The 26,286-nt window shown below is 50.3% G+C and overlaps 3 protein-coding genes across 4 annotated transcripts in view; 2 read left to right on the top strand and 1 right to left on the bottom strand.

The window, feature by feature from the left end:
• The first annotated feature begins 317 nt into the window (after positions 1 to 317).
• GPATCH3 (G-patch domain containing 3) lies at positions 318 to 6,704 on the top strand. The gene is made up of 7 exons (XM_081056878.1): positions 318 to 779; positions 2,078 to 2,502; positions 3,988 to 4,162; positions 4,510 to 4,569; positions 5,163 to 5,284; positions 5,396 to 5,523; positions 5,978 to 6,704. Exons 1-7 carry the CDS (start codon positions 344 to 346, stop codon positions 6,192 to 6,194), a joined length of 1,563 nt encoding a protein of 520 aa, XP_080913004.1. The 5' UTR covers positions 318 to 343; the 3' UTR covers positions 6,195 to 6,704.
• GPN2 (GPN-loop GTPase 2) lies at positions 6,393 to 16,852 on the top strand. The gene is made up of 5 exons (XM_081056879.1): positions 6,393 to 7,495; positions 8,058 to 8,214; positions 10,316 to 10,476; positions 11,548 to 11,678; positions 14,450 to 16,852. Exons 1-5 carry the CDS (start codon positions 7,085 to 7,087, stop codon positions 14,520 to 14,522), a joined length of 933 nt encoding a protein of 310 aa, XP_080913005.1. The 5' UTR covers positions 6,393 to 7,084; the 3' UTR covers positions 14,523 to 16,852.
• Positions 16,853 to 22,863: 6,011 nt separating this feature from the next.
• LOC308501452 (14-3-3 protein sigma) overlaps positions 22,864 to 26,286 on the bottom strand; it is a gene marked incomplete at its 5' end in the record, with an annotated part of 31,293 nt that continues 27,870 nt past the window's right edge. The window contains one exon of one of the 2 annotated variants that reach the window (XM_081057935.1): positions 22,864 to 24,117. In XM_081057935.1, coding sequence (XP_080914061.1) covers positions 23,366 to 24,112 — 747 coding nt within the window. In that variant the 3' untranslated portion in view covers positions 22,864 to 23,365. The remainder of the gene's footprint in view (positions 24,118 to 26,286) is intronic. The other variant, XM_081057934.1, reaches the window with a different exon arrangement.

A 26,286-nucleotide genomic window follows, 5' to 3' on the forward strand; every position in this document is an offset into this window, starting at 1 on the left:
GATGAACGACTGAAAAGACTGAAGAACTGAGATAAGGTTTGGAGGACTCCCAACAACTGAAAATCTTCCGAACTGCGCCTCTCGCAGGCTAATTTGATCCTCATTAGAGTTTATGAAAGAGCTCTGTAACCTCATTTCTCGGGAGAACTTTTCCATCATCGCCAGCTTCTGTCTGTGGGAGAGAGACCCAAACAACTCCTGCAGGACCACCCCACCTCCTGGTTCCCCAGCCACGAGCCCCGCGGACTGATCGTGGGTCACGCGGTATTGTGACACAGGCATTCGGCGCCACTGGCGGTGTTCTCGAGAGACTTGGTTCCGGCCGATCATGTGACAATCCGAGATGGCGGCGCCCAGTGAGGCGGAAGAAGAGGCGGCCGTTTACTTAGTAGTGAGCGGGATCCCCTCCGAGTTGCGCTCAGCCCAGCTGCGGAGCTACTTTAGCCAGTTCCGGGAACAGCGCGACTGTGGCTTCCTCTGTTTCCACTACCGGCATCGTCCTGAGCGGGCCCCTCCCCAGGCCGCGCCCGACTCTGCCCAAACTGCTGTCGGCCAGCTTCTCGCCCGGACTTCGGTCACCGATGCCCGCCCGCTCTCCACTCGGAACTCTGCTCCCGCTCAGACCCGCACCTGCTGCTGCGTCATCGCGGTGCAGGGGGCGGCTCAAGCCCAGAGGCTTCGTCGCATGTACTCAGGCCGCCAGTGGCTGGATTCTCAGGGGACTTGGTTGCCCGGTCGTTGTTGTATCCGCAGACTTCGGCTACCTACTGAGGCATCAGGTACGGTTGGGAAAGATAATCGACTGGCCCTGGAACAGAGACACCTTTCCTGAGAGGTGATAGGGATAGTCATGTTTCTGGTTACGACTCTTTAGAAGTTTAGGGTCATTTCTGGACAGAGCTTCAGGCTCAACTTGCACGTTAATCTAGCTCGGGGAACAGAAATCGGGAAGATGATCTTCCATTTTCCAATTTCTGCCCTCTTTGAGCCCTTTTCCTGTGAGGGATTGATTTTGCGTAAAATAAAAAGGAGATCAGGTTTCTAATCCTCTTATTTTCTTTATTGCACTCTGTTGCTCCCCACCCAGTCCTCTCTTTTCAAGATGCAAGAGCCAATTGTCTTTTCTGTGGACAGCTCCCATTTTCATGGGAAATCACTTTGATGGGGAACAGGAAACAGTGCAGATCCCTTTAGTTTCATTCATTCAACAAATCTAGCTTATATTTCTAGACCTAGTATGGCTCTAGCTGGTATGCAGAGAGAACAGTTGGACACATTCTGTGCTCAGAAAGGAAGACAGATGTGTAAAAAGGTAATTAGTACAAATATGCCATTCTAATTGTTAACATTTACTGAGCACTTCCGGTGTACTTACTAGGCCCTGTTCTAAACCTTTCATTTCCTTATTGATTCCATTACAGCAATCCAATAAGGTGGTAGCTATTGTTAACCATTTTATAGGTGAGGAAACTGAAGGATGCAGAAGTTATGTTACTTGGCCAAAGTTACAGAGCTAGTGAGTGGCGGAGTCACATTACAAATCCAGGCATTTTGCTTCAGAGCCTTCTCATATGCTGTTTATTATCAAGTACTGTGAGAAGATACAGGAGGGAGAAACCAATTTCCTAGAGGGATGAGGAAATGTGGCTTTTCATTTGGATCTTGAAAGATAAACAGGAGTTGGTAGGAAAGAATGGTGTTCAAAGTAAATGACATTTGCAAAAACACAGAGATGTGAAAGTCCACAAAGCTTTCATGACATGTAAAATTGTTTGATGTGGCTGGAGCACATGGTATGAGGGTGTGCAGGGGGTGGGAGTTGGTGGCAGTTGACAATCAAAAGGTCAACAGGAACCAGATCTAGAAGAAACTTGTGCTCTCAGCTGAGGTGCTGAGAAATGGCATGAAATTGTTAGGTAGTTGTAGTCAGGGAATAGAGGAAGGGATTCTGGAGAAGTTTGAAAGGGAAAAACAGCATTAAGCTAAAGGATTCAAACCTCGACCGATTTCTGGCTCAAGTGTTGCTGGAGGCTTCTAGATTTCAAGAGCCATTCTTCTCCCTGCCATTCTTCCCAAGGTTTGGGCTCCTTTCCCTTCAAGACCCGGAAGGAATTACAGAGTCGGAAGGCTAAGAGTGAAGCCTTCACTTTGGCCGACCTGAGGCAACTGCCAGAGCTGAACCCACCGGTGCTGATGCCCAATGGAAATGTGGGGACTCCCCTGCGGGTGTTTTTGGAGTTGATCCGGGCCTGCCGCCTCCCTCCTCGGATCATCACGCAGCTGCAGCTCCAGTTCCCCAAGACAGGTTCCTCCCGACGCTATGGCAACGTGCCCTTCAAGTATGAGGACTCAGAGACTGTGGAGCAGGAAGAGCTTGTGTACACAGCTGAGGGTGAGGAGATACCCCAGGGAACCTGCCTAACAGAGGTACCAGCCAGCCCTGGTGGAGAGCCCGCAGAAGAAGGGGAAAAGGAGGAGGAAGAGGAGTCATACTCCGATGACGTGAGTACAGTGAGCCCCCGTCCTTGCTGGCAGCTTAGAGAAGCCAAGGCATTAATAATACCACTCTTCAATTATACATTACATGAGTTCTAAATCTGGAGTCCTCAGGCTTCCGAAGAGTTAGGACTCCCTGACATTGAATATAAAACAATTTGCGTGTGCAAATATGCATTTGTTTGGGGAGGGGCCAGAACCTTTCTCAGAAGATTCTCACAGCAGCCTTCTTTTCATTCCCTCAGAAGGAATGAAGGAGGGTCTTTTTCATAGATGAAAACCTACGACCAAGAGATAAGATCTAAGAAAGTAGAGGCAGAGCTGGGATGTGAACCCAGTCCCCTTCACAGCTCATCTAACTTCTATGTGCTTTCATTATGTGGATGAGAAGTCACCTGTTTTCTGACCTTGAGTCTATGGATTGAATACTAGCCTCCACTCTAACTTTATTAATGAAATACACATTTCTTCTACCTCTTTCTCCAAACGTGGTTATTCATCCATAATATCAGGAGAGGTGTAATTTGTTGGAAACCTTGTGTGTGTTTTTTGGTTTTTTTTAATGCACACTCTGGGTAAAAAATAATTCACCTATGCCCTCAAGTGCAGAGTTGCTAACATCTGGACCACTTCCTAGTGTGGTACTGTCCTGAGTTTTCTCCAGCACCTGTTCTGCAGCAGTGATTCCTGAGGCCTCTTGGAGTTTAACTGGAACAGAGGCCCCCAAGATTTCATTCAAGTCCTTTAAGCAGTTGTAAACACAGGGGCTAACACAGGATTCCAAAGATACTCTAAGACCCATTTCCTGCCATCAAAAAGCCTTAAATCTCCCTGAAGGGAGAGAACCAGCGTCTGGAAAGGTTGTATGGTGTGGTGAGCTGGGTTTGAATGCTAACTCTACCACTCTCTTGTTGTATCTTGGGCAAATCACTTTACCCAAGTTTCCTCATCTATAGAATGGGGATAATGGTACTTACAGGGTTGTTGGGGTGATTAAAGGAACCAAGTTATGTGAAGGCCTGACAGTAGACAATAGGTATTAGTTCTTGTCCCTTCTTTCTTTGTGACATCATGTATAAAGGCCTAAACAATGTGTACTGATTAGCACTGAGAATTTCAGAGACCAGTGAGAGAGCTTCAGTGTGGGCAGTGCTGTGTAGAACTTGAAGGATGAGGAGGATTTAACCAAGTGAAGAGAAGGTGGTGAGAGGAGGGCATATATTTCAGGTAGAGGGAATAATATGACCAAAAGCATAGGAATAAAAGTGAGTTAGGCTTGTCAGGAGAAGGAGCCAAATATGTTGAGAAATGGAAGGGAGAAATGTGTTCATCAAGGCCATAAGGGCCTAATATGCACTGCACCTCAGGAAAATTTGGAGGAATGATGCTGAGGGTCCATCTCATGGGCCTTCTGTACCCTGAGCTGCCCTCCTTGTGAGCATAAGGTCAGGAAGCTAGTCAGACAAGTCACCTGTCCCCACTTTCTCCCAGGACGATGACCGGGGTGAAGAGTGGGAGCGGCATGAAGCGCTGCATGAGGACGTGACCGGGCAGGAGCGTACTGCTGAGCGACTCTTTGAGGAGGAGATCGAGCTCAAGTGGGAGAAGGGTGGCTCTGGCCTGGTATTCTACACTGATGCCCAGTTCTGGCAGGAGGAAGAAGGAGGTAATGGTGGCACCAGGCAAGGGCAGGAGTGATCCCTGCTACACTTGCTCAGGGCACTCTATTCCACAGAGTGGATTCCCTGGCAGTGGGCCCAAGGGTAGGGCTAGGGAAGCAGCTTACCTTCACTGTGTGCAAGAGACCAGTAATCCTTTTTAGAGGTGGGGGAATCGGTGGTGTGGAGAGAAGATACCCTCCCGCAAATTCTTAATGACCCTCCCTGAGGAGAGATTTAAAACTACAGTCAGAAGCCCCAAGTTGTAGAATGTATGTCTAAGTCTAGATTTAACTCTCAACAGAACCGAGAGTGCTTTGCTCACTGTGTTTGCTTGCTGCTTTTGTATCTGCAGACTTTGATGAACAGACAGCTGACGACTGGGATGTGGACATGAGTGTGTACTATGACAGAGGTACCGGTGCTGGGCCAGGGGTGGCAGTACTGGGACGTGGAACTGGTGCCCTGGCCTTGCAGTGACTCTTTACCAGACCTGCTTAGCAGAGGCTGAGACAGGACCCCAGTTCCCTTGGGGTAGCTTATTGAGAGGTTTCCTCTCTTAAGACATCTCTAGTTGAGTGCATTAAGTGCTGGTTAAAGGGAAAGCCTTTTTCCTTTCTTTGTGGAGCAAGGGCATGTGGGGACAGCTCTCAGGGAGCGCTGGTCAGATGGGCAGGTTCTGGTAGAGTAGGAGCATCAGGAACTCAGGCTCTGTTTAGTAATTTAGATTCTGGAGTCAAAAATGACCTGGGGGTGGTGGTGGGAGGGGAAGACTTGGTTCTGTCTCATTGTTGCCTCTATGACTTTCTGTACCACAATTTCCTCATCTGTAAGATGGGCGAGCCATGATTCCCACTCTTGGCAAGCTCCCAGTCTAAGGAGAGAGAGAATAATGAAGTCATAAAACACCATAAAGATGAATACATAAATCTTGAGGAGGTCCTAGAAACCTAGTTTCCCCCATTCTGTTAAGAGAGACCCTCCTGCAAACGGGCTCTGTTTTCTCAGATTGTGGAGACAAGGATGCCCGAGACTCGGTCCGAATGCGTCTGGAACGCAGACTCCGTGATGGTCAGGAGGACGGCTCTGTGATCGGGCGCCAGGTGGGCACCTTTGAGCGCCACACCAAGGTGAGCACTGGGCCTTTTCCTTCTCCACTCCCATTCCTTCCCTTCTTCCCCCTCCCACCCTCACCCCCCTTAAGAGCCCCACCTCTTGAGTTTTCTCCCTTCCCTCTGCAGGGCATTGGGCGGAAGGTGATGGAGCGGCAGGGCTGGGCTGAGGGCCAGGGCCTGGGCAGCCAGTGCTCAGGGGTGCCTGAGGCCCTGGATAATGACGGCCAGCACCCTAGATGCAAGCGTGGATTGGGGTGAGTATGGCTGAGGGACTTCCCTGGGGACCCAAGCTGTACCTCGTTCCCTCTTCCCTCTGGTTTTGGGATGGGTGCTGGAGACTTCTAGGGATGAACTTCAAAGCAGAGTTAAAAGGAAAAGGTAGATCTGGATCTCTTGGGGGGTCATGCCCTCTAGTCTGAGGGGTTTGGAACTGATGATTGACTGCCATCAGTAAGTGCCTATAAGCCCAGTGGTGACAGTTGTTCTCAACTTGGTGTACTATTTAAAATGAAAGCAGTATGTGAGGCCCCTGGTTGCTGGCACTGTTGATGGACATATAAGGGGGATGGAGAGCAAAGATCCAGATTTAAAGGCTCTGTCTTTGGGACAAACTAGGTATGTAGTAGCTACTTCTCTGTCCATTCCCAACCCCTTTTACTGGGGTTTGAGAGAGAGCAGCTATCTCACTGAGAGCCCTTTTTAATCCAGGTACCACGGAGAGAAGCTACAGCCATTTGGGCAACTGAAGAGGTCCCGCGGAACCGGTTTGGGTCTCATCTCCACCGTTTATGATGAACCTCTACCCCAGGACCAGGGGGAGTCGCTGCTGCGCAGACAGCCACCCACCAGCATGAAGTTTCGGACAGACGTGACCTTCGTGCGAGGTTCCCGCTGTGCTTTGCGCAGCTCCTCAGAGCCTGAGTGACAGGTTTGGGGGCTTCCTCAGTCAGGAGCACTAACTACACAGTGGCAGCCCTCTGCCCTGGCCTTCCGTCCCACGGAAGCAGGAGGAAGTCTGGGAGCAGCTATCTGCATGGCCTGTTCAGGGGGCTTTGTTCTGAACTTGCTTTCTGGCACTCTACCTCAAGGGCATTTTTACAAAAAGCCCCCTCCCCTCCCCTTTGATATTAGGGCTTCATGACCTCTCCTTGGCCTCCTGACCTGTCCGTTTGGGCTTGTCCCTCTTGCCTCCCCCAGTACGTTGAAAAGCTAGATTGACTGAGGTTATCAGCACAACCGTCCTTGGGGAGGTCACCACGAAGACCACAAAGGGAAAGGGGCCGGGAAGGGGAGGATTTGTGGTGCCCCGAAGAAACGGTTTTGGGGCGGGCCCCCCAATGCCTCTACCGCTAACTGGCTGGGACCGGACACGGAGAGTCCGCGGGAGGGGCCTGGATCTGCGACCGAATGGAAGAATAAAGAAGTTTATAACCGTATTTCTCTTTTCCTTCAAATTTGGGCCTGGAAAGTCTGGTAAATCCCGAGAAAGGTTCCCCACGCCCGCCCTACATCCAGACCCGGCCCTACAGTGGGTCAAACGCGGCGCGCCGGCGCGCCCCTCGGCGCCAGGCTGTGTCGTCACCGTGAGGGCGGGACTTCCTCTCCCTGACCCGGCAGTTTCCGACGTCGTCCGGAAGTCGGGGTTGGTCGGGTCAGTACCGGGCCATTTGCTTTCCTTGCATCGCTTTGCTCCCTGCTGTTCCTCAGGCGACTCCGGGGCATCTCCCCCGCCCCTCACGCGGGGAGTCCAGTCGCCCTCGGCTCTAATCTCAGCCCGCAGAGTTGACCTGCTGCACACGGGGCCGCGTGCCGCCCATGGCGGGGCCTGCTCCGACCACGGCCTTTGGGCAGGCGGTGATCGGCCCGCCCGGCTCGGGGAAGACCACGTACTGCTTGGGCATGAGTGAGTTCCTGCGCGCGCTGGGCCGGCCCGTGGCGGTGGTGAACCTGGACCCGGCCAACGAGGGACTGCCGTACGAGTGCGCCGTGGACGTGGGCGAGCTGGTGGGGCTGGGCGACGTGATGGACGCGCTGCGGCTGGGGCCCAACGGCGGCCTGCTCTACTGCATGGAGTACCTGGAGGCCAACCTAGACTGGCTGCGTGCCAAGCTTGACCCCCTCCGAGGCCATTACTTCCTCTTCGACTGCCCAGGCCAAGTGGAGCTCTGCACACACCACGGTGCCCTGCGCAGCATCTTCTCCCAGATGGCACAGTGGGACCTCCGGGTGCGTCTTGGGTCGGGCAGGCCCATTTTGCAGATGGAGGAACTGAGACAGGGAGGACATGCCATGCCTGTATGTCACACAGCGAAGTAGGGACCGAGTTGCTTTGGAGTGTAACAGGTGTGATTTCGAATTCTGGCTCTGCCACTGACACGCTGTGGGGTCCTGAGTAAGTCAGTTTATCTCTCAGAACCTTACTTTTCTCATCTACAAAATGGATGGGTTAGTGCTCAACTTGAGTTTATTACAAGCATGGAAGGAGCTATGTGGAAAGTGATATGGTGATGGTTGTTGTGAATTGGGGGACAAAAGTAAGTGAAAGAATAGAGTCAGATGCAGTGGGAATTGAACCAGTTGCCTACTGGGAGGCTCAGTGCAAAGCATCTTGTAAGAAAATGCCCATATATCTTGGGAGAAGGAAATGAGTGTGACTGTTAGAATGAAACAAGGAGTCTAATGGGAAAGGCTTGCACTCTCCTCCGGAGTCCCCAGTTTGATCAGGGAGACATAGCCCTGATGTTCTCTGCCTCCCCAGGCTACTCTCACCCTGTTTCCTCCCTCCCAGCTGACTGCTGTCCACCTGGTGGATTCTCACTACTGCACAGACCCGGCCAAGTTCATTTCAGTACTGTGTACCTCCCTGGCCACCATGCTGCACGTAGAGCTGCCTCACGTCAACCTGCTCTCCAAGATGGACCTCATTGAGCACTATGGGAAGCTGGGTAAGAACTCCTGTTCTGGGCGGGCAAGGTGTAAGGCAGTGGTTGGGCCGGAGTGAAGGAGAGATCTCAGCTGAAGGAAGCTGTCTCCAGGGGCCGTGCATGAGCTGGTGGTCATCCCCACAGGCGGAGCTCTGCCCCACTGATTGTGTGCCAGGATTCTGAGGACAAGGAAGCTACAGATGGTAACAAGTATTATGAAGGAATTAAAACAGTGATGGGACAGGGAGTGGTAGGGACAGCGAATGAGCAGTGCCATCTGAGCTGGGACAGAATGGTGAGGAGCCAGCCAAGGGAGAACTATTCTACGCAGAGGGACCAGTAGGGGTAAAGGCCTTCAGGCAGGAAAGAGCTTTTTTGTGTGTTCAAAGAGGGCTCGGGGGGCAGGGTAGCTAAGATAGTGGTCAGGGGAAGCATGGTAGGAAATGAAATTAAGGAGGTGGGCTTCAGAACCTATACTGTTTAAACACAGAGGAAAGCCATTGATGAATATTAAGCAAGGGAATAGCATGAACTGAAAAGGTCATGTGAGCTGCTTTGTGGAGAATGAATTGAAAGGGGCAAGAATGAAGACAGAGCTCCTTTAGGAGATTTTTGCAGCAGTCCAAGCAGTGGTAGTGGGAATGGAGAGAAATAGATTCAAAACTTGCTCAAGAAATAGGGTTTGTTTGTGGGTTGGATATGGAGACAGAGGAATTAAGGGTGACGCTCAGGTTTCTGTCCTAGCCAGTGGACAAATAAGGGTACCGTTTGTCAAGGTGAGGAGGAAGGTTGAGGAAGAAGCAGGCTGGTAGGAGGCAGGGGAAATGCATAAGGACCCTATGGCCAAAGTCCTTTCTTTCTTGCAAAATTAGTGCTCTTCTGAGCTGGGGGCATCAGTTCTCTAAATAACACCTCCAGCCACAAAGAACCTAGAGAAGAACAGCTGAAGTGACTGGCAGTGAGCAGGAAGGGAGATTGTTAGAAGATTGACGTGTAGGGACCTTGTCCAGGGAGGCCAACTGACTGCCATTGAGGTTATGGAAGGATGTCAGCCCCTGGGAGGGGCCACATTAGCCTGGAGTCCAGGTCCACCTCTTGGCAAGCCCAGAAGCCCCATTTTACCAATGCCCAGATTTGCAGTCCCCCAAGCCCCTCTCCCCCTTCATAGCCTCCAGCCGTGGTGGTCTTCAACCTTTCTAGCTCTGATTCTTGACAGTCATCCTCACTGATGTGCAAACCAGAGGAGGCAGTTGAGGCCCGGAGACTTCATATGAATAGCCCAAGGTCAATCATCCAGTATGTTAGCTGAGATGAAATCTACTCCCAAGTGTACCTGGCTCCAGTTTCTTAATTTTCATTAAGAACCGTATCTGCCAAGCAACCCAAGAAGTTTGTTGGAATGCCCAGGATAGTCTTCCTTATAGGCCCAGGGGTGTATTTCTAATTAGAGCTGATTAGAATGTGTGAGGCAGAGTGCAGGGAGTGAGATAATTGATCTCTGACAGCCTGATTCCCTCGGCTCACTCTGAGACAAATCTGCAGAGTAGTCCAACTGCTCACATTTTCCAGGCTGAAATGGACAGTTCAGGGAGGCCTGCTTTCCTTCCCTTAGTGGGAAGTTTGTATTCATAGAACTGAGTCAGGGACCACCAAGTCATCTAGTCTGATCTCTTCATTTTACATTAAGAAGGAACTAGCTCAGAAAGGGAAAGTGATTTACCCAGAGGCCACGCTGCTAGAGTCCTTACAGTGTGTGTGCTGGGTCCTGGGGGTACTACCTGACTCAGAGCTTGATGAGAGAGGGACCAAGCGCTGTAACTGGTACATGTTTGATATCATTATTTACTACCATTGATGAAGCACTTGTCTGTATCAGGCACTGGAGTTTAATGCATTCAATCCTCACAACAGCCCCATGAGGTGGGTATCTGCCCATAGAGCTAGTAAATGACAGGGCCAGCCGGTGAAACCAAGTATTTTCTTAGTAACTTCATTGCAGTGCTGTTGTTGAGTGAGTGAGAGAATGAATGAAGGCAGAGGAAGAAAGAAAGAAAATACAGTCCCTGTCCTTAGGGCTGTTGTCTGATGCCAGCTACTCCCAAACACTGGTTTCTCTCCTTAGCCTTCAACCTGGAGTACTACACAGAGGTCCTGGACCTCTCATACTTGCTCGACCACCTGGCTTCTGACCCTTTCTTCCGTCACTACCGCCAGCTCAATGAGAAACTGGTGCAGCTCATTGAAGACTACAGCCTGGTCTCCTTCATTCCTCTCAATATCCAGGTACGGGGGACTAAGAGGCCTTGGCTACAGGCTCTGACTGTAGTGCCTGGGACCTCCCCACGCCAAGGGTACAGGCTGCTTTGAGGACTCAAACAGTGGGCTTTGTCGTAGGTCCAACTGTCATTCAGTTCCTTTGGTTTCGGCACAGGGGCTCTGGTGGGCAGGGTTCCATTAAAGAGGGTGGACCGAACGTTGGCCCTATCTGTTCTGCGTTGCTGGGTCCTCTCTACACATGTTCCCTCCTCAGTGTGAAAATGGATAAGGTCAGAAAGTCACCAGCAAGGGACTTGACCAAGGCTAAGGACAAGCCTTGCCGGCTTCTTCAAGATGGGCAACTGCTTGTTGTTGACTTTGCAAAGTAATACCCAAGCCCTAAGCCTCTCACCTTGCACAGATAACCTGGTAGACACCAATCTGTTAGATTCCTTTCTGCTTAGGTGGGCTTGAGCGAACTTGTCTCTTCCCTTTTTAATGGCAGTCTTCTCTAAAAGGAGGTGTGAACCCTGTAGTAGTAATCATAACAGATACCACTCCCTATGCTAGGTGTTGTGTTACGGACTGTAATGCATTATTTTCATCTCTCTTTCCCGTAATGTGATGTATGAACTGTACTTACTACTGTTCTTACTACTTTTCTGTGGATGAGCAGATAGGTTTGATGCATATTTATTGGGTCCTACTGCAAGCTAAGTACTGTGCCGGGCACTGGGGACACCTTGACAGATGAGTCCCTGACCTCAAGGGATGCCCAGTCGAGTAGAGGAGGCTGATGAGTAATGACTTATGAATAGTTAGTAAGATGGTGGGATCAGAGCTACAATAGGGATAAGCCCAGGGGACTGTGGGTGTGCAGAGAGGAGCTTATTGGGGTCTATTCTAATTTAGGCGGGTTAGTGGCCAGGAAAGGTGGCATGTAGCCAGGCCTCTCGGAACATATAGAACCTCTCCAGGCCCAGGAAGCTGCATGTACAAAGGCTTCATGAGACAAGATGGAGTGAGGGTGGTGGAGACTGCAAGCTCAAGTCCATATACCTGTTTCACTCACAGAGCTGTTTCTCTCCTCCAAACCAGGACAAGGAGAGTATCCAGCGGGTCCTGCAGGCTGTGGATAAAGCCAACGGCTACTGCTTCGGGGTCCAAGAACAGCGAAGCCTGGAGGCCATGATGTCTGCTGCAATGGGAGCTGACTTCCATTTCTCCTCGTATCCTTGCACTCTAGCCTCAGCCACAGCCAAGAGGGAGGAGACAGGAATGGCCACATCTACCCTCGGAAATGACTGATTTCATGTTGACCAGCTGGACCCCCCAGTAACGGTCTTTCATGTGCAAAGGCTAGTGCTTTAGAAGGCTTCAGAGTTGGTTGTACCCAATGACTAGGGGGCGATATTGATCAGAAGGAGCAACAAATCCAGAGGCTGAGGAATGAAAGGTCATTGGTCATTTGGGAGAGACGCAGGAGATTCAGTTTGCCTAGTGTCTTGAGTGTGAAGGGGAATAGGGGTGCAGGGGAGGTAGGCAGGGCTGGCGATGCAGGCCTTGAGTGCCCTGCTAAGGAGTGTGGACCTCGGCTCGCGGGTGAGCATTGGGAACCAGCATAGTTCTGTCGAGCAGGGTGTGACGTGATCAGATGTAGAGTGGAAAATGCATTTAAGGGATGTGACGGGGGGCAGGGGAGCTCTCACAGTCTCCGTGAGAAGAGATGAAACAGTAGTGAGAATAGAAAGAACGGTGTGGACTGGGAGAATATGAAGGAGACAGGCGACCAGAGTTGGTGAGTAGATGGTTATAGGCTAGCTGGAGGTGGAGCAGAACTTAGGCTCCTAGTTTCCGGCTTAGACAGTGGTGTGGGTGGTTGGGCTAGTCACTGAGGTAAGCAAGTAGAGGAAGGTTTGTCACGTGGATGGAAGGGATAGGAGATGGCAGACGTGCTATGTTTGAGGGCGCCCTGGGACAATCAGCTGTCTAGGAGGCAGATAGACCTTCAGAATTGGACCTGTGGGGGTGGAGCTAAGGTCATATGTGAATGTCTCTCAGGTCCCAGAGGCCACATGTGAGGCAGGACAGGGAAGTCCGGGCCCTGTAGGCGGGTTTCAGATTTAGCATCTACACAGGACACTGGAGACAAGGGGGTCTCCAGAGTCCTTGGGGAGGAAGGAAAATAGTTGCAGCCAACACTTACTGATCTGTGTCAGGCCCTTTCACATGTAGGAAACAAGCTCACAGGGAAATAAGCGAGTTACAAATGATGGCGGTCGAGTGTGCAGTGTCTGAAGAAGGGCCCTGCCTGAAGAGGGGCGCGAGGAGCCGCCTCCCGCGTGCAGCTAATGTTGGCAAGTTCAACTGCATATGCTCAGCTAAAAAGGGAGGGGATCTTTCAGTAGTGCTGTGACAGTTTGTACACCGTACATTATATGTTCACACATATTATCATACAGGATTCCATTCATAACACCACGTATACTATGTTTACTAAATGATTTAAGGAATTTTAAGGGTACTTTAACCATATATATTTGTGTGGGTTTTAGATTGTGCCCCCTACCCTACTCTCCTTAATGTTCAACTTCACTCTGTGTCAGATAATTAGGGATTCATACAAAGAAAGGAAAAGTCAACTCTGCTGAGGAGTGAGTAGGTCTAGAAAGCTTCATGGAGGTAGTGGCACTTGAGTTGAATCGTCTCAAAGTGAGGGTTAGCCAGGCTGGTTAAGAGGGAAAGGAAGTTCAAGGCAGAGAGAACAGTATATACAAAGGCGTAGGAGTTCAAGGGCATTGCACGTAGAATGGCATGACTGGTGGGCAGGACAGGGCTTCTGGCTGCGGACCAGTGACAGAGCCAGACAGAATGCAGGGTTTCATGTGCCCTGCTCAGGAATGGGGCCTCCGGCCAGAGACAAGGCAGGTTTGAGATGATTCCAAGTCAAGCAAGATGAATGGCCCTGATCCTGAGTGACCCTTCTGAGGCAGAGTTAAGGGTGAGGATACGGGTTCAGAGTCGGTTTGTGCAGGGCGGAGGTGGATTTTGATGAATGGACCCAGGAGATGGTAAAGAATAGGCTGTGGGCTGACATTTGGTGGGCTGCATCATTTGTAGGATGTCGTTTAATCCTCATTCAGTCCTCTTTTATAGATGAGGCAGTTGGGGTTCAGAGGGCCAGGTGCGAGCTCCCTACTCAGCACGTGTTGGAAGACCAGGTCAAACCTCAGTCTCCCTGGTTGTAGAATCTCCGTCATTTAGTAGAGGACACTCTACTCCACGGACACTGGAGTCATTTAGTAGAGCAGCCGTGGTGGCCAGCCTAGCCACGGTCAACCCCCATCTCCTGGTCGGACCCCAGATCCAGACCTCAGGGTTCCATCCAGACCTCAGCCAGCCTCACAGGGTTCCATCAGCAGTGTCATGGTTTTTCCCTTTGTGAATCTGATTTGCGTCCTTACTGCCATCCCAGAGAGAGGTAGAAGGCACCCTGTGGCCCAGGCAGAAATTTGTTGTTTTCTTTGAGCTCCCTTGAGTTCCCTCCCTTGGCAGGCAGAAGAAGAGACATCACAAACATTTCTAAAGCACCTACTGTGTTCCGGGTGCCATGCTGGGCACTTGTATTCATTGTCTCATTTGATCCTCATAACGACTCTATTTTATAGATGAGCAAAAGGAAGTGGCAGAATCATGATTTAAACTACCATGGTCTGGCTCTGAGCATGTGTCATAACACAGAGCTAGCACCTCTCTGGTCCTTTGAGCCACAGCAATGTGGGAAGAGGCAAATACAGGAGCATATGGGTCTGGGTTTTTTGAGGGGATTCTCAGACTCCTGTTGGGCACTGTTGTCTGAAGCTGTAATTACGAGGAAGGGAGGGGATGGAAGGAAGATGCCAGACACGGTTGGAGGGCAGGTATCAGTAGAGGTCAGCTCCTGCCCACATCAGTTCCCCATTCTTGCCTGTACTTTCAGCCTTGACGCACCCCCCCTCAGCACCCTGGGCATCCAGGAGAAGTACCTGGCCCCCCCAGACCAATCAGTGGAGCAGGAAGCCATGCAGCTGTAGCAACAACCTGGGCTCTGGAAAACAAGCCCTACCACCCAGCTGGGGAAAGCTGCGGCGCCCGGCGAGCAACGGACAGCTCAGCAGGCTGCAAATCCATGAACGGGCCTCCCAGCCCTAGGTGGGAGGCTGGTGAGGGGACACCCAGCTTGCAAAGGACTGCTGACCAAAAGTCAGACGGCGCCAAGCAGAGCACCCACCACACCCTCAGTGCTCATGAGCTCCGGGCACTGCCACCAGGAATTCAGCACTGGCCCACTCAGGCTCTGGCGGAATGTGCTACAATACAAGAGTTTATTTTCTACTTTGTGTGGCTCTCCAACTTTCTTCAAGCATCCAAGGAGCTGGGGTAGAACAAGGGCATGTCACCTTGCCTCAGAAGAGTTGTTTTTTCACACAGGGCAGTGTATCCCCCAACGCACAGGACCGTACTAGAGGACTGACACTCATCCTCCAGTCGTGCGCTTTTGTTACCCTTCAGTTCTCACAGTGGTCCGTAAGCTTGAGCTTTCACAGGCAACATTTCCTAACTAGATCTTAGCATTTTCTTCTCATTTTATTTCATGCTTTTGTTCTATTTTTGGCAAGTGCTAACTAGTTTTCCATTTATAGTAGTGATCAAAAGTTTACTTAAAAAATGAAGTTATTTATACAAAGTGAGTTGTTTGAAGAAAAGTAAATATTAAGTATATAATATGATAGCCTAAGGGGGGGCGGCAAAAATTAAGATGGTTTGAAGTTGGAAACACTGGTGATTGCATCCTTTGATCTTGCAACTGGTTGGATGCAATTCATATTTTCAACCAATAGGTGGCAACCCAGGTTTATTAATTTTGCAGTTGTAGCTTGGGGGCACCAGGGGACAGTTTGCAGCTGTCCCTCATGTGATCCACACAGCAACTCCTAGAGATACAGACAAGATGGGACTGTTACTAAGCCCCCCTTCACAGTGAGGAAGCAGGTGAGTGTGAGCTTCAGTCAGCATGGCTCTCGTAGTCCACTTGCTGGCTTCTTAATTGTGAATACATAATGGTGAAAACTACAGCCAGTAGCCCACAGGATTTGTAGCCAAAATTGGAAGAAAGAATTTAGACACCTGTAGAGTACTACTGAATCATACAGCAAAGGAAAGATAGATCATTGGTGGTTTGGGCGGTTGGATAACTCATGTTAGGAAAATCGATTCTGAAGTGGCATTGAGATGAAGATGACTGAGCTCTCCAGTACTGGCAGCCAGAGCAGAGTGAAGGGCTCTGAGGAGATCCCTGTGGCTGGAACAGTATGAAAGCAGCCAGCCTCTGCTCCCACGCCGGGCCTTGTAGGGAATAATAATTGGGTGCTGCTTCTCCAGCCTCTTTCATCTGAGAAGTTCAAAGCACCTCAGCCCTATTAACACCCTGCAAATTAGGAGGGTAGTATCAACAGAGCAAGCCAGGGAAACTGAGGCCGGGAGGCACAGCCTGGGGCTGGCTGAATCACCCGTGGGGCCTAGAGCCCAGGAATCTGACGCCCAGGCTACTGGACAAATCTCTCATCAGGGCAGGAGGGTGGGTGCTGTGTTTTTGAAAATAGTTCCAATAGCTGTGGTCATGAGTTTTAAGGTTACCCCGTCACGGAGGCCGCAGCTCTCAGCAAAGCAAACCAGTTGGAAGGAAGGTGCCATTTAGACGTTTATGGGCTTATATGCAAGCACCCTCAGCATTTATTCTCTGCAGTCATGGAATGGAGAAGGATATTAATAATCCAAAACTTTAGGTTTTGGTGTAACAACAAGGTTGTTTCTCCAGTAAATGTAGCTCTGTCAACCTTCCACTGGTAGCAAAATGATTGTCATGTTGGGGTGGGGACAGTACAATGCAGAAAAGAGACATCTGGGTTCCAGGTCTGTTCTGCGGGAAAGGTGCAGGGTGGGAGAAAGACCATCCTCCAGTATGGCTGGCATATGGCAACTATCCTTAAGATTTCCTTTTTTTTTTTTTTTTAATTTCCTGATAGAAAAGTAAAAAATTTGGAAAATGAAAATGAAACCCATAATCCAATAATAAAAATGTAATCTATAATAAATTTTCAAATATATATTTTGTATATTTTCTTTTTCTATACGTGCACAGGGATAGTGACAGCATTTATATAAGTGAGATGTAATTGCTTTGTAACCTTTTTTAGTTAACACTATTTCCATGTAATTAAAAATATAAAGACCTTTTTAATGTTTACATAATACTCTGTGGTATGACCATAACATTGTTTATCTATGTATAAGTCATTACCTGGTTTTGCTATGGTAAGTAGTGCTGTGATAACATCCTAGAAATTAAATAGCTGACATTTTCTAGGTTCTGGATTCATATTGCCAAAATGCCTTCCAGAAAAGTGCCACTTTACATCTCAGACACTGTCTGAAATGCTCCTCTCTCCAGACCTCACTTGGCAAATCGTGAACAACTGGAGGGAAGAAACCATCTCTGAGTACCTTAGAGGGGACCTTTTTGGTCATTTCTGCTAACCACTGACATTAGGATAGATGCATTTCCTGGCTCTGAATTGGGGAACCCAACAATTGGAAGATAGTGTTTGGAGACCACAGTTAGAGACCACAGTTAATTGGAAAGGCTTCCAGCCCAGACAGAGGCTGAGGAGCAGGGGTGACACCCTAAGGTCCACAGAGCTAAAGCACAGCCAGTCTGCTCTCAGCTGTTTCTGAATTAGCAAAATGCTCCCCCCAGTTGGCTGAGAATAGGAAGCCTGATTCCATTAGGGTCTATGGGAAGGTCAATCTTGGAGATTCCCTGTCCTTTCTCAAGGCTCCTGAGAGGAGGGAACTGACTTCAGACGTATCTCAGCATTGCCAAGGCCCACCCTGATTCTGAAAGCAGTAGGAGGCCCAACTGCCCCAGACTCCTGGAGGGAAGTTCTCTGGCAAGCTGAGTAGCCCCCTTTTTCTTCTCTCTTGCTCCTGGCCATTGAGCCCTGACCCAGCCTGGTCTGGGTTGCCCACCTCCTCTTCCTGTCCTCATTAGAAGGAAGAATCCCAAATGATCACGTATCTCAATGGCATCAGGCCTGCTGAGGACAGAAGAAGGCATAGCTTCATTTACAATCCATTGTGTCCTCCATCTCCAGCCAGGGAGCCAACTTCAGACACCCCAGAAGCCGAGGCGTCCAGGTAGCTTAAGACAGGAGCTGTGAGGGGATGGGCTGGGGATTTGGAACCCAACTAAGGTGAAAAAAATATGCGTACTGGTAAAATGCTCTGGACTAGAATACATAGTTTCATTTCCTTTTCCCATCCAAAATGCTGAAAAAGTTACAGAAGAGGGAGATGAAAGGCCCTTTCAAAGCCATCCCAAATAAATATAAAATCTCAAATAGCATTCTTGCCGTGCGAAAAGCTGCCTTCACACTGGATGGTCACCTTTTCCTATATATTAATTCTGGAGCCTCCACATTGCTCTGAGGATCATAGAAACAGCACGGAAGGAACATTGGGACTTGGATAAGATTTCTCCCACTCATAAAGCATACCAGTGGTCACACAATCTGTTCTGAGTTAAAAATCAGTCCACTACAGTCAGACAAGGAAATTTCAGGTTAACTGTATTCTGGAGATTCTGGAGGAAGAAAGGGGAAAATATGCCCTCCTTCTCTCCCTCCTCCTCTTCCTTCATTCCTTCTCTTTCAACAAATAGTTATTGAATACCATAATTTAATGTATTAAGTACTATCCCTAGCCACAAATTGAAGACTCCATGCATTCAGAGTCTCGTATCTCTCTTTTGTATCTCTAAACAAAGACTTAAATTTCCCAGAGAGCAGTAAGAGGATTGGGTGGAGGTGAGAGATGAATCAGCCTCTGACACCCCCAGGGTGACATATCTGCTGCCCGCACAGACATTCCTGGCTCCTGACTCAGTGGGTAGGTGGGGCTGGAGGGTTCTGAGAGGAGAGGAGACCTATTCCGCAGAAACCTATTCTCCTCACCCCCCCCACACACAGCAGGGATGAGGGGATGGGTAGGCCCTGTGAACAGTGAAGAATTGAAAAGGAACAAAGAATGTAACCAGGTTAAGGAAAACAACTTGATGAACAAGCCAGGAAATTGGTCCACTACAGTTTTTTCTTATTTCCAGTGATTCCTTCCTGATGGGCCTTGGGGTGCCATTAGATTGAGAGTAGAGGAAGATTTTGATTCTTAGAAAGTCCAAGGTAAGAGCAGGGCAGCATAGCATAATGTGGTTCTTTTTAAACTTATTTTTAACTCATGTGACTCCAATATACAAAACAGACACACGTGTGGCTATTTTAGCTAACATGTGTGGGAAGGGAAACCCTGACCACTGAGCCCCTGCTCTGTGGCAGCTTCTGGGGAACCCTCTGAACATAGTTTGAAAACAGCTGCTGGAGTTTAAAAATCATGGGACTTGGGTCTGACCCATTACACTCCCCAAGCACATAAGTAGTTGAATAACTTTAGTTATTAGGTTATTATGCAGGGTGTCACGCAGGGTCTCAGCTCCCGCTCCCCACATAGGAACACCGGATATGGTGAGGCCAAAAAACAACACCCACAGAGCCATAGATAGGGGAGTCTTACCACTATATTCTCGCTGGCAGCTGGATTGGAGACACAGGAAACAGGCTCCACACAATGCGCAATCCGCCGGCTGCATCTCTGCCAACCAACCTCACTTGCTAACTGCAATCCGCCCTTGCTAGCTTAGCCGTGGCAGTCATATCAGTGGCTAATGGCTAACCAGTAACAGCTGATGGCCAACGAGTCATAGCTGATGGCCATCTACTACCCGAGCCAACACCTTTCCACATGAGCCTGAGAGCCTGGAAACTGCTCTCCGGGACTCTATCCCCACAGTTATTTAGCTGCTACTCTGAGCTTTCGTCTCTTCATATGCAAAACAAAGATGATAATATGTATTGCTATGAGGATTAAGGTATGAAACTGCCCGGCACATAGCAGTCATGCCTGCTGCTGTTATTACGGTACTCTGTTCTCTAGGAAGAAGTGGGCACTGTTGGTTAAATGAACAATCTTGGTACAGGCATCTGAAATCCAGGTTTTCCTGAAAAGGCACTGGACATTTGGACATCAGACGTGTGTGTGTATAGGAGTATCTTGCCTTTCTGGAAGGAGCCACAGTGGCCTGCCCGACTCCAATGCCGTGGCCTCCCTGGGGTACCAGGTTGGTTCTGAGAAGGCATTTGACCCCAATGCTTTGCCCTCCATCACCTACTCCTGTGGATCTACAGAGCCTATTTGAATTTTGCTCTCTGAAGTAGATACCTTCTATAGAAAAATTTTACAAAGCTTTACAGATTTTCCCCATACCACCCAAATTCTTTTTTTTTTTTTTTTTTTTTTTTTTTCCACCCAAATTCTTGATAGAGGAAGATCTTTGCAAGACTTTCACTTGTTTCCTGGGGGACACTCTGGCAGTGCAGAAAGGATAGGGCTGGGATTATCTGAATCTTTGTAAGCTCAATCTCTATAGACAGCCCTGCCTTCTCTCAGAACCAGCTATATCTCCATTTCCACACAGAGGACCTGGCACTAAGCCTGATTTCCAGGCATTTGGAGGGGTGGTTTTAAAATTAAGTTCTGAGCACCTTTCCTGTACACAAACTGTTGTAGGATACACTGTGGGAAGAAAGGAAGAATCATGGGACAAAGTAACTATTTTTAGGAAGATCTCTGGGGAGATAAGAAATAAATCCAAGACATAGCTACAAACCCAGAGGTAGAATCAAGTAGATATGAAACCATAACTGAATAAATGTACCTATATAAATGAAAGGTGTTGGTAAGATAGCACATATCCGAGGCTCTGTATATGTTTTAAAGGGAGAGGGAAAGTGGCTAGTCATGTTTTGACCTGCAGACCTGAAATTTGGAAAAGTTTAAAAGAATGTGCTCAAGTGGCGAGGACAATGGGAGGGGGAAATGGCCACCATGAAATTTCCAGCAGAACTTGGCATTCTTACTAGCTTTGCCCTCTGGGACTGATTTTTTTAAACTGAGACATAATCCACATACCATAAAATTCATCTTTCTGAAGTGTACAGTTCAGTATTGTTATATAGTCACAAAGTGGTGCAAATATCACAATTTAAATCCAGTACATTTCATCACTCCAAAAGAAACACTGAAATTTTAAAAATGGCAAACCTAGGCCAGGAAAAGATGGCAAGAAATGCTCACTGAAACCCCACACTGGGTAACAGTAAGAAAGCTTTACAACGATTTTTAAAACACATGTCAAGGATAAAAAGGTCTGAGACCCTCATGGTCAGAAGTGGGTGCTCAAGCCAGCTCACATCTAGCCACCTGATTTGATGGTGTCCCAATTCACAGCATACCCTTTTGAAATTCTTCATCACCAACACACTACCTCAGGGTAGCTCATTTCTTTCTCCCATATAGCGCAACTGTGAGTGGTGTAGAGGGAGTAGGCAAAGTCAGAGGCTGAGAGAAGAGAAAGAGGTTCCTTTCCCAGGACCTAACCCCATTAAGAGAAAGTCACCAGACCTGTCTGGTAAGAGAAATCAGGTCACTTCCATAGCTGAGGGGGAGTCACCTGCCCTAGCCTAGTCTCTACCTGGTTTGGAGGCTTGAAACCCAACACACTTCCAGGAAAGGAGGGGACAAAACAGGGGACCCAGAAGGTTTCAGGGTGGTCTTGCCAACTTCCCCTTTAGACTTACTAGCTCTGTAAGAACCCTTCCCTTTGAGTCACATGGGTGTGGCCAAACATGGACGCTGGGGAACCTGATGGGGCTGAGTTCCCCCAAACTTGCCAGGTGGAGGAGTGACCACTTGATGTCAGGCCAGCTGAGCATGCAGGTCAGCTTTGGCAATAAAGCTGCTCCTCAGGACTGGGCCTGATTGCTGCTGCTGCTTTTGGCACAGAAGTGCTGGGTAAATTCTCGACTATTGATGCTAGAATAATAGCTAACATGTACTATGGGCTACTCTAAGTGCATTTATTTTCTCAAACTTCACAGCAACTCTAAAGAGGAAGGTACTGGTTTTTTTTTCATCCCCACTTTACAGATGAGGACACAAAAGTAAGCAAGGTTAAAAGCCTTGGCCAAGGCAGGCTGGAGACAAACCCAGGCAGTTTGAGTCCAGAACCCACATTCACGTTTTTTACATTGTCTTTAGTTCAAGCCTCTTTTGATACAGAAGGGGAAACTGAGGTCCAGGGAGGTATAATAGCTTTTCCAAGGTCACACAACCAAGTCAGGGACACAATCCAAGCCTCCTGGCCACCAGTTCGGGGCTGCCTGGACTCTGATAAGTGGTGGGGATGCCTTGGTGGCCTTTGCCAAGCCGGCCTTGCCCACCGGGCACCGCAGGTGAAGCAGATGACTCCAAGGGAAGGGACTGCTTTTCCCGCACCGCCCCGTCCCGTTGCTCTGATGCCGAACTCGCGCGGGGCAGGCAGCAACTCGTCAGAGTGAAACCCGGAAAGCACCGCCCCCGGCGCTCGGCGGGTGGCGGGGCCACTCAGTCCCGCAGCGCGTCGCCGCTCCCGCAGGGCTGGGCGGGCGTCGGGAAGACGCGCCGCGCGCGTCCACCGCGCATTATCCCATTGGTCAGTCTGGCCCCGGGGGCGGTAACCCGAGGAGCCCTGTCCAGTGATTGGACTACATCGGCCCCGGGCCCGCCTCCAGCCTGGCTGTTAAGGCGGGAGTGAGCGAGGTGGCCGCAGGCTCCGGCGTGTTGCAGCTGGGAGCGGAGGCGGCAGGCTCGGCTGGCCTGGACTGGCCTCCGCCCCCACCCGGCTCGCGCCCCCGCCCCGTCAGCCCATTTCATTTTGTGACCGTCTGCGAACGCAAGGGGGCGTTTCCCTCTCCTCGGAGCTGGGCGTTTGATGGCGGCGTCACACTCCTCCCCTGTAACGTACTGCCCGCCTCTCAGAGCTGAGCATTTCCCTGATGGGACGATTCCTCCCTTTCGAATCGGTGGTGCTCAATGCAGCTCACTACAGTATATCCATGCGGCGCTGTACTCAGACCTCACACCTGAGACTTCACTGCTTCCCTGGCCCCTCAGATCTGAGCTCTTCAGCAGAGGAGACCCAGCCACCTTTGGGTTCACCTGACCCTCCTGCGACCCGACCAGTTATTTTGTTGGGGACCACCCTGGTGGAGAGAGCTGGACCCCCACCTCTCACCTGGAGTCACCGGCCCCAAAGTCTTGCCTGCAGGTGACTGAGCCAGCTCCATGGGAGGTTAGGACCCTAAATCAGGTCCAAAGTCAGGCTTTCTGTAAATCAGACGCCAATCGCAGTCCCAGCCCTCCACCAATAACTGGAAAAGACAGGAGGAGTGTCACAGGGGAACTTTATTGAGAGAAACACGGCCACACCCAGCAGACATGCTTTCCCTCTCATTCTGGGTCGGTCTCGCTCTCACACACGCACACACACACTCATCTCCAGCCTGTCACACGGTCCATTTCTCCACTACAAGGGTGGACACTCCTCAATTCCTAAGATCCAGAGGCAGCAGGGGCAGGAGGGAGTCAAGAGTGGGAAAGAAGTGGCCCGGTTCACAGGGAGAGTCTCGACGCGGGGGTGCAGAGAGCAGGGCTGGGTGGGATGGCCAGCGGTTAGGAGCACACGGCAGCTGCAAGAAGAGTGGGATGCTGTGGCTCCAGGTGGCCTCAGCTCTGCTGGTCCCTCTCTGTGGAGCCTCTCTGAGCTGGGTGGGGCAGAGCATTTGGGGAGAAGGGTTGGGCTTCTCACCCCATACTAGTCCTCTCTGCCGGGGGGCGGGGAACTGGAGCGGGCAGGGCAGGGCAGGGCAGGGAGGGGAGCAGGCACGGCTCAGCTCTGGGGCTCCTCAGGTGCCTCGCCTCCCTCTTCTCCGGCGTTGTCGGCCGTCCACAGGGTCAGGTTGTCTCGCAGCAGCTGCATGATGAGGGTGCTGTCTTTGTAGGAGTCCTCGCTGAGGGTGTGCAGGTCAGCCATGGCCTCGTCGAAGGTGGTCTTGGCCAGTGAGATGGCCTCCTCGGGGCTGTTGGCAATCTCGTAGTGGAAGACGGAAAAGTTCAGGGCCAGGCCCAGGCGGATGGGGTTGGTGGGCGCCATCTCCTTCTTGCTGATGTCCATGGCTTCCTGGTAGGCTGACCGGGCTGAGTCAATGATGCGCTTCTTGTCATCACCAGTGGCCACCTCGGCCAGGTAACGGTAATAGTCGCCCTTCATTTTCAGGTAGAAGACCCGGCTTTCAGCATCACTCGCCGTCTTGATGAGGTGGCTGTCCAGCAGTTCCAGCACGGTGTTGCACACTCTGCGGAGCTGAGTCTCCACCATCTCCCGGTACTCTTGCACCTCCGGGCCCTTCTCCTCCGAGCCCTCCTCATTGCTTTTCTGCTCGATACTGGACAGGACCCTCCAGGCAGCCCTCTGGCCACCCACCTCATTCTTGTAGGCCACTGACAGCAGGTTTCGCTCTTCACAGGATAGCTCCTCACCCTTTTCCACGGCACTCTTCATGAAGGTTGCCATGTCCTCATAGCGTTCGGCCTGCTCTGCCAACTTGGCCTTCTGGATCAGACTGGCTCTCTCCATTGGCTCTGTGGACGGACAGACAGACAGGTGGCGGGGTAACTGGCTGCCTCAGGACCAGTGCTGGACTCTGTGGCTCTCCTGCTCTCAGCCTGCCTTTTGGCTGGGTGGCCTGGCCCGGAGCAGGGTGGGGAGGGAGGGGTAAGGGGCGGGACTGAGGCCGAAGACCTACTTCCCTCTCCTCCCCACACCCTTTCCGGCTCTTCCTTAAAGGTAAGAGGGCTGGGATGTGGAATGAGTCATCATACAGTCAGCAGGAGAAATTAGGGTTTGGTCCCACCTGCGCAGGCACCTTCCAGGCTCCAGGCTGCCCCCTCTCATTCAAGGTTTCCATTACATAGGTGTCCCTATTAGGTAACTGCCCCAGTTTCTCAAATCAGATTTTCCTTCATGGTGTCCTTTCAGGGGCTAAGGATGGCTTCAACCACCTGGCCACCTGGCCTCTTCAGCCTAGACAGACCCCATAAAGCCAGGTTGTAGGAGGATGGGGTTCCTAATCCTGAGAAGTATGTTTGCCCCTTGGTTCAGGTGATATCATTCATGTGTAGATAGAGCTGTATAGTTTCCCAAGCACTTTTATATCCACGATCTAATTTAATCCCTATTATGTATATCTCTGTGAGGTGGGCAGGACTGTGACTACTACCCCATTTTAGAGATAGGAATACTAAGGCTCAGAGAGGGATGAGATTTGCTCAAGGTCACACAGCTACTAAGTCCCCTGCATCCTAAATACTTCCTTTGGTTTCTCTCCCATTGAGGCTTCTGACTTGTGAGCTCCAGGCTGTATTTAGAAGTGAGATCCAAGCTTCTTCTGGAATCTACCTAAAATGGTTCTATCCCATCCTCATTCCCCCTCGGAGCTCCCAGAATGCACAGGTAGCAACTTTCATGGTGCCACTTAATGAGGTGTTTAACAAGCGGCCTCTGACGCTCCAGCCCAGCCTTTGTAATTAGTCACCCAGTAGGTTTGTTGGACACATTTCCCATCACAGCACAATTTTCCCTTTCAAGTTGGTGGCCTGTTGCAACTTGTTCGAGGACTTACCCTCTGGCTCTCCACGCCAGGTCACCTGCCCCCTCCAAGTCACTTGCCATCCTGTATCAGTAGGGCTTACAGAGGATGGGGGACAGGCTAGCTGGCTGTCCCACTTTCCTGCCTGACCCATCCCGCCTTCTGCAAAAGGCTGGGAAGCCACCTAGGTGCTCAGCTCACTTTGGTTACCCACGGGAAATGCTAGCAACTGGACAGAGAAACAGGACCGAGAAAAAGGAGGTGGCGGTGACACATACCATTTTGTTTTATAGGGCAACAGTCCCAGCTGAGTTCCACCTCCCACAGCCTGCTTCTCAGTTTTCCGGTCCTTTCCCTTTGACCATGGCTCCACGGATGACCCTTGACCGGGGCCTCGGAGATAGAGACTTCTCTGTTGCCAGCCTTCTGTCCCTATTTGTTGGGGCGCTGTCCTCATGTCAGCCAAGAGTTTCTTTCATCTAAAGGTGTTGGCACTGGGCCCATGAGGGTGAATTCCTGCTTATCTGCCCCACCCCTAGCTAGAGCTTAGAAGGGGATCAAGGGTGGGTCTCCCCTCTGTGGGATCCAGCGAGCTGAATCCTGAAGCCAGGACCATTTCACAGGCCTGTCCCTCCCAGGTTCTTCTTGGTGTCTGAACACCCACCCTCTCCTTCTGGAGGGAGGCTTAGGCCAGAGCTCTGAGGCCCAAAGATGAGATCTGCCTCTTAGAAGGAAAAGTAGGGACATGTCTGGGCTGATGCTACAGGTCTTCCAAGGAAGCAGAAAGGATTTTAGGCTTGATATCCTGAAGGCTTTGCTCACATCAGATCACTGACAGAAAATTATGGAAAGGAAATACACTAACATTCCAACTTACAGAGGGTATCTTTAGGTAGTGCAACTGAGTGACTTTCCTCTTTCTTTTCCTATTTTATCAGTGGTGAATGTGTGTTATTTTTCTTTATTTTTATTTCTTTTACTTTTTTTTAAGGAGGGCGCAGCTCATAGTGGTCCATGCGGGGATCAAACCGGCCACTTTCGTGTTATCAGCCCCACTCTCTAACCAACTGAGCTAACCAGCCACCCCTGTATTATTTTTCTGAGAGACAGAATAGCCAAGTAGCTTTGGTATCAGACCACCTGTGTTCAATTCTTACAAGCT

The sequence above is a fragment of the Rhinolophus hipposideros genome (assembly GCF_964194185.1).
Source record: "Rhinolophus hipposideros genome assembly, chromosome: 8".
NCBI classification, from domain to species: domain Eukaryota; kingdom Metazoa; phylum Chordata; class Mammalia; order Chiroptera; family Rhinolophidae; genus Rhinolophus; species Rhinolophus hipposideros.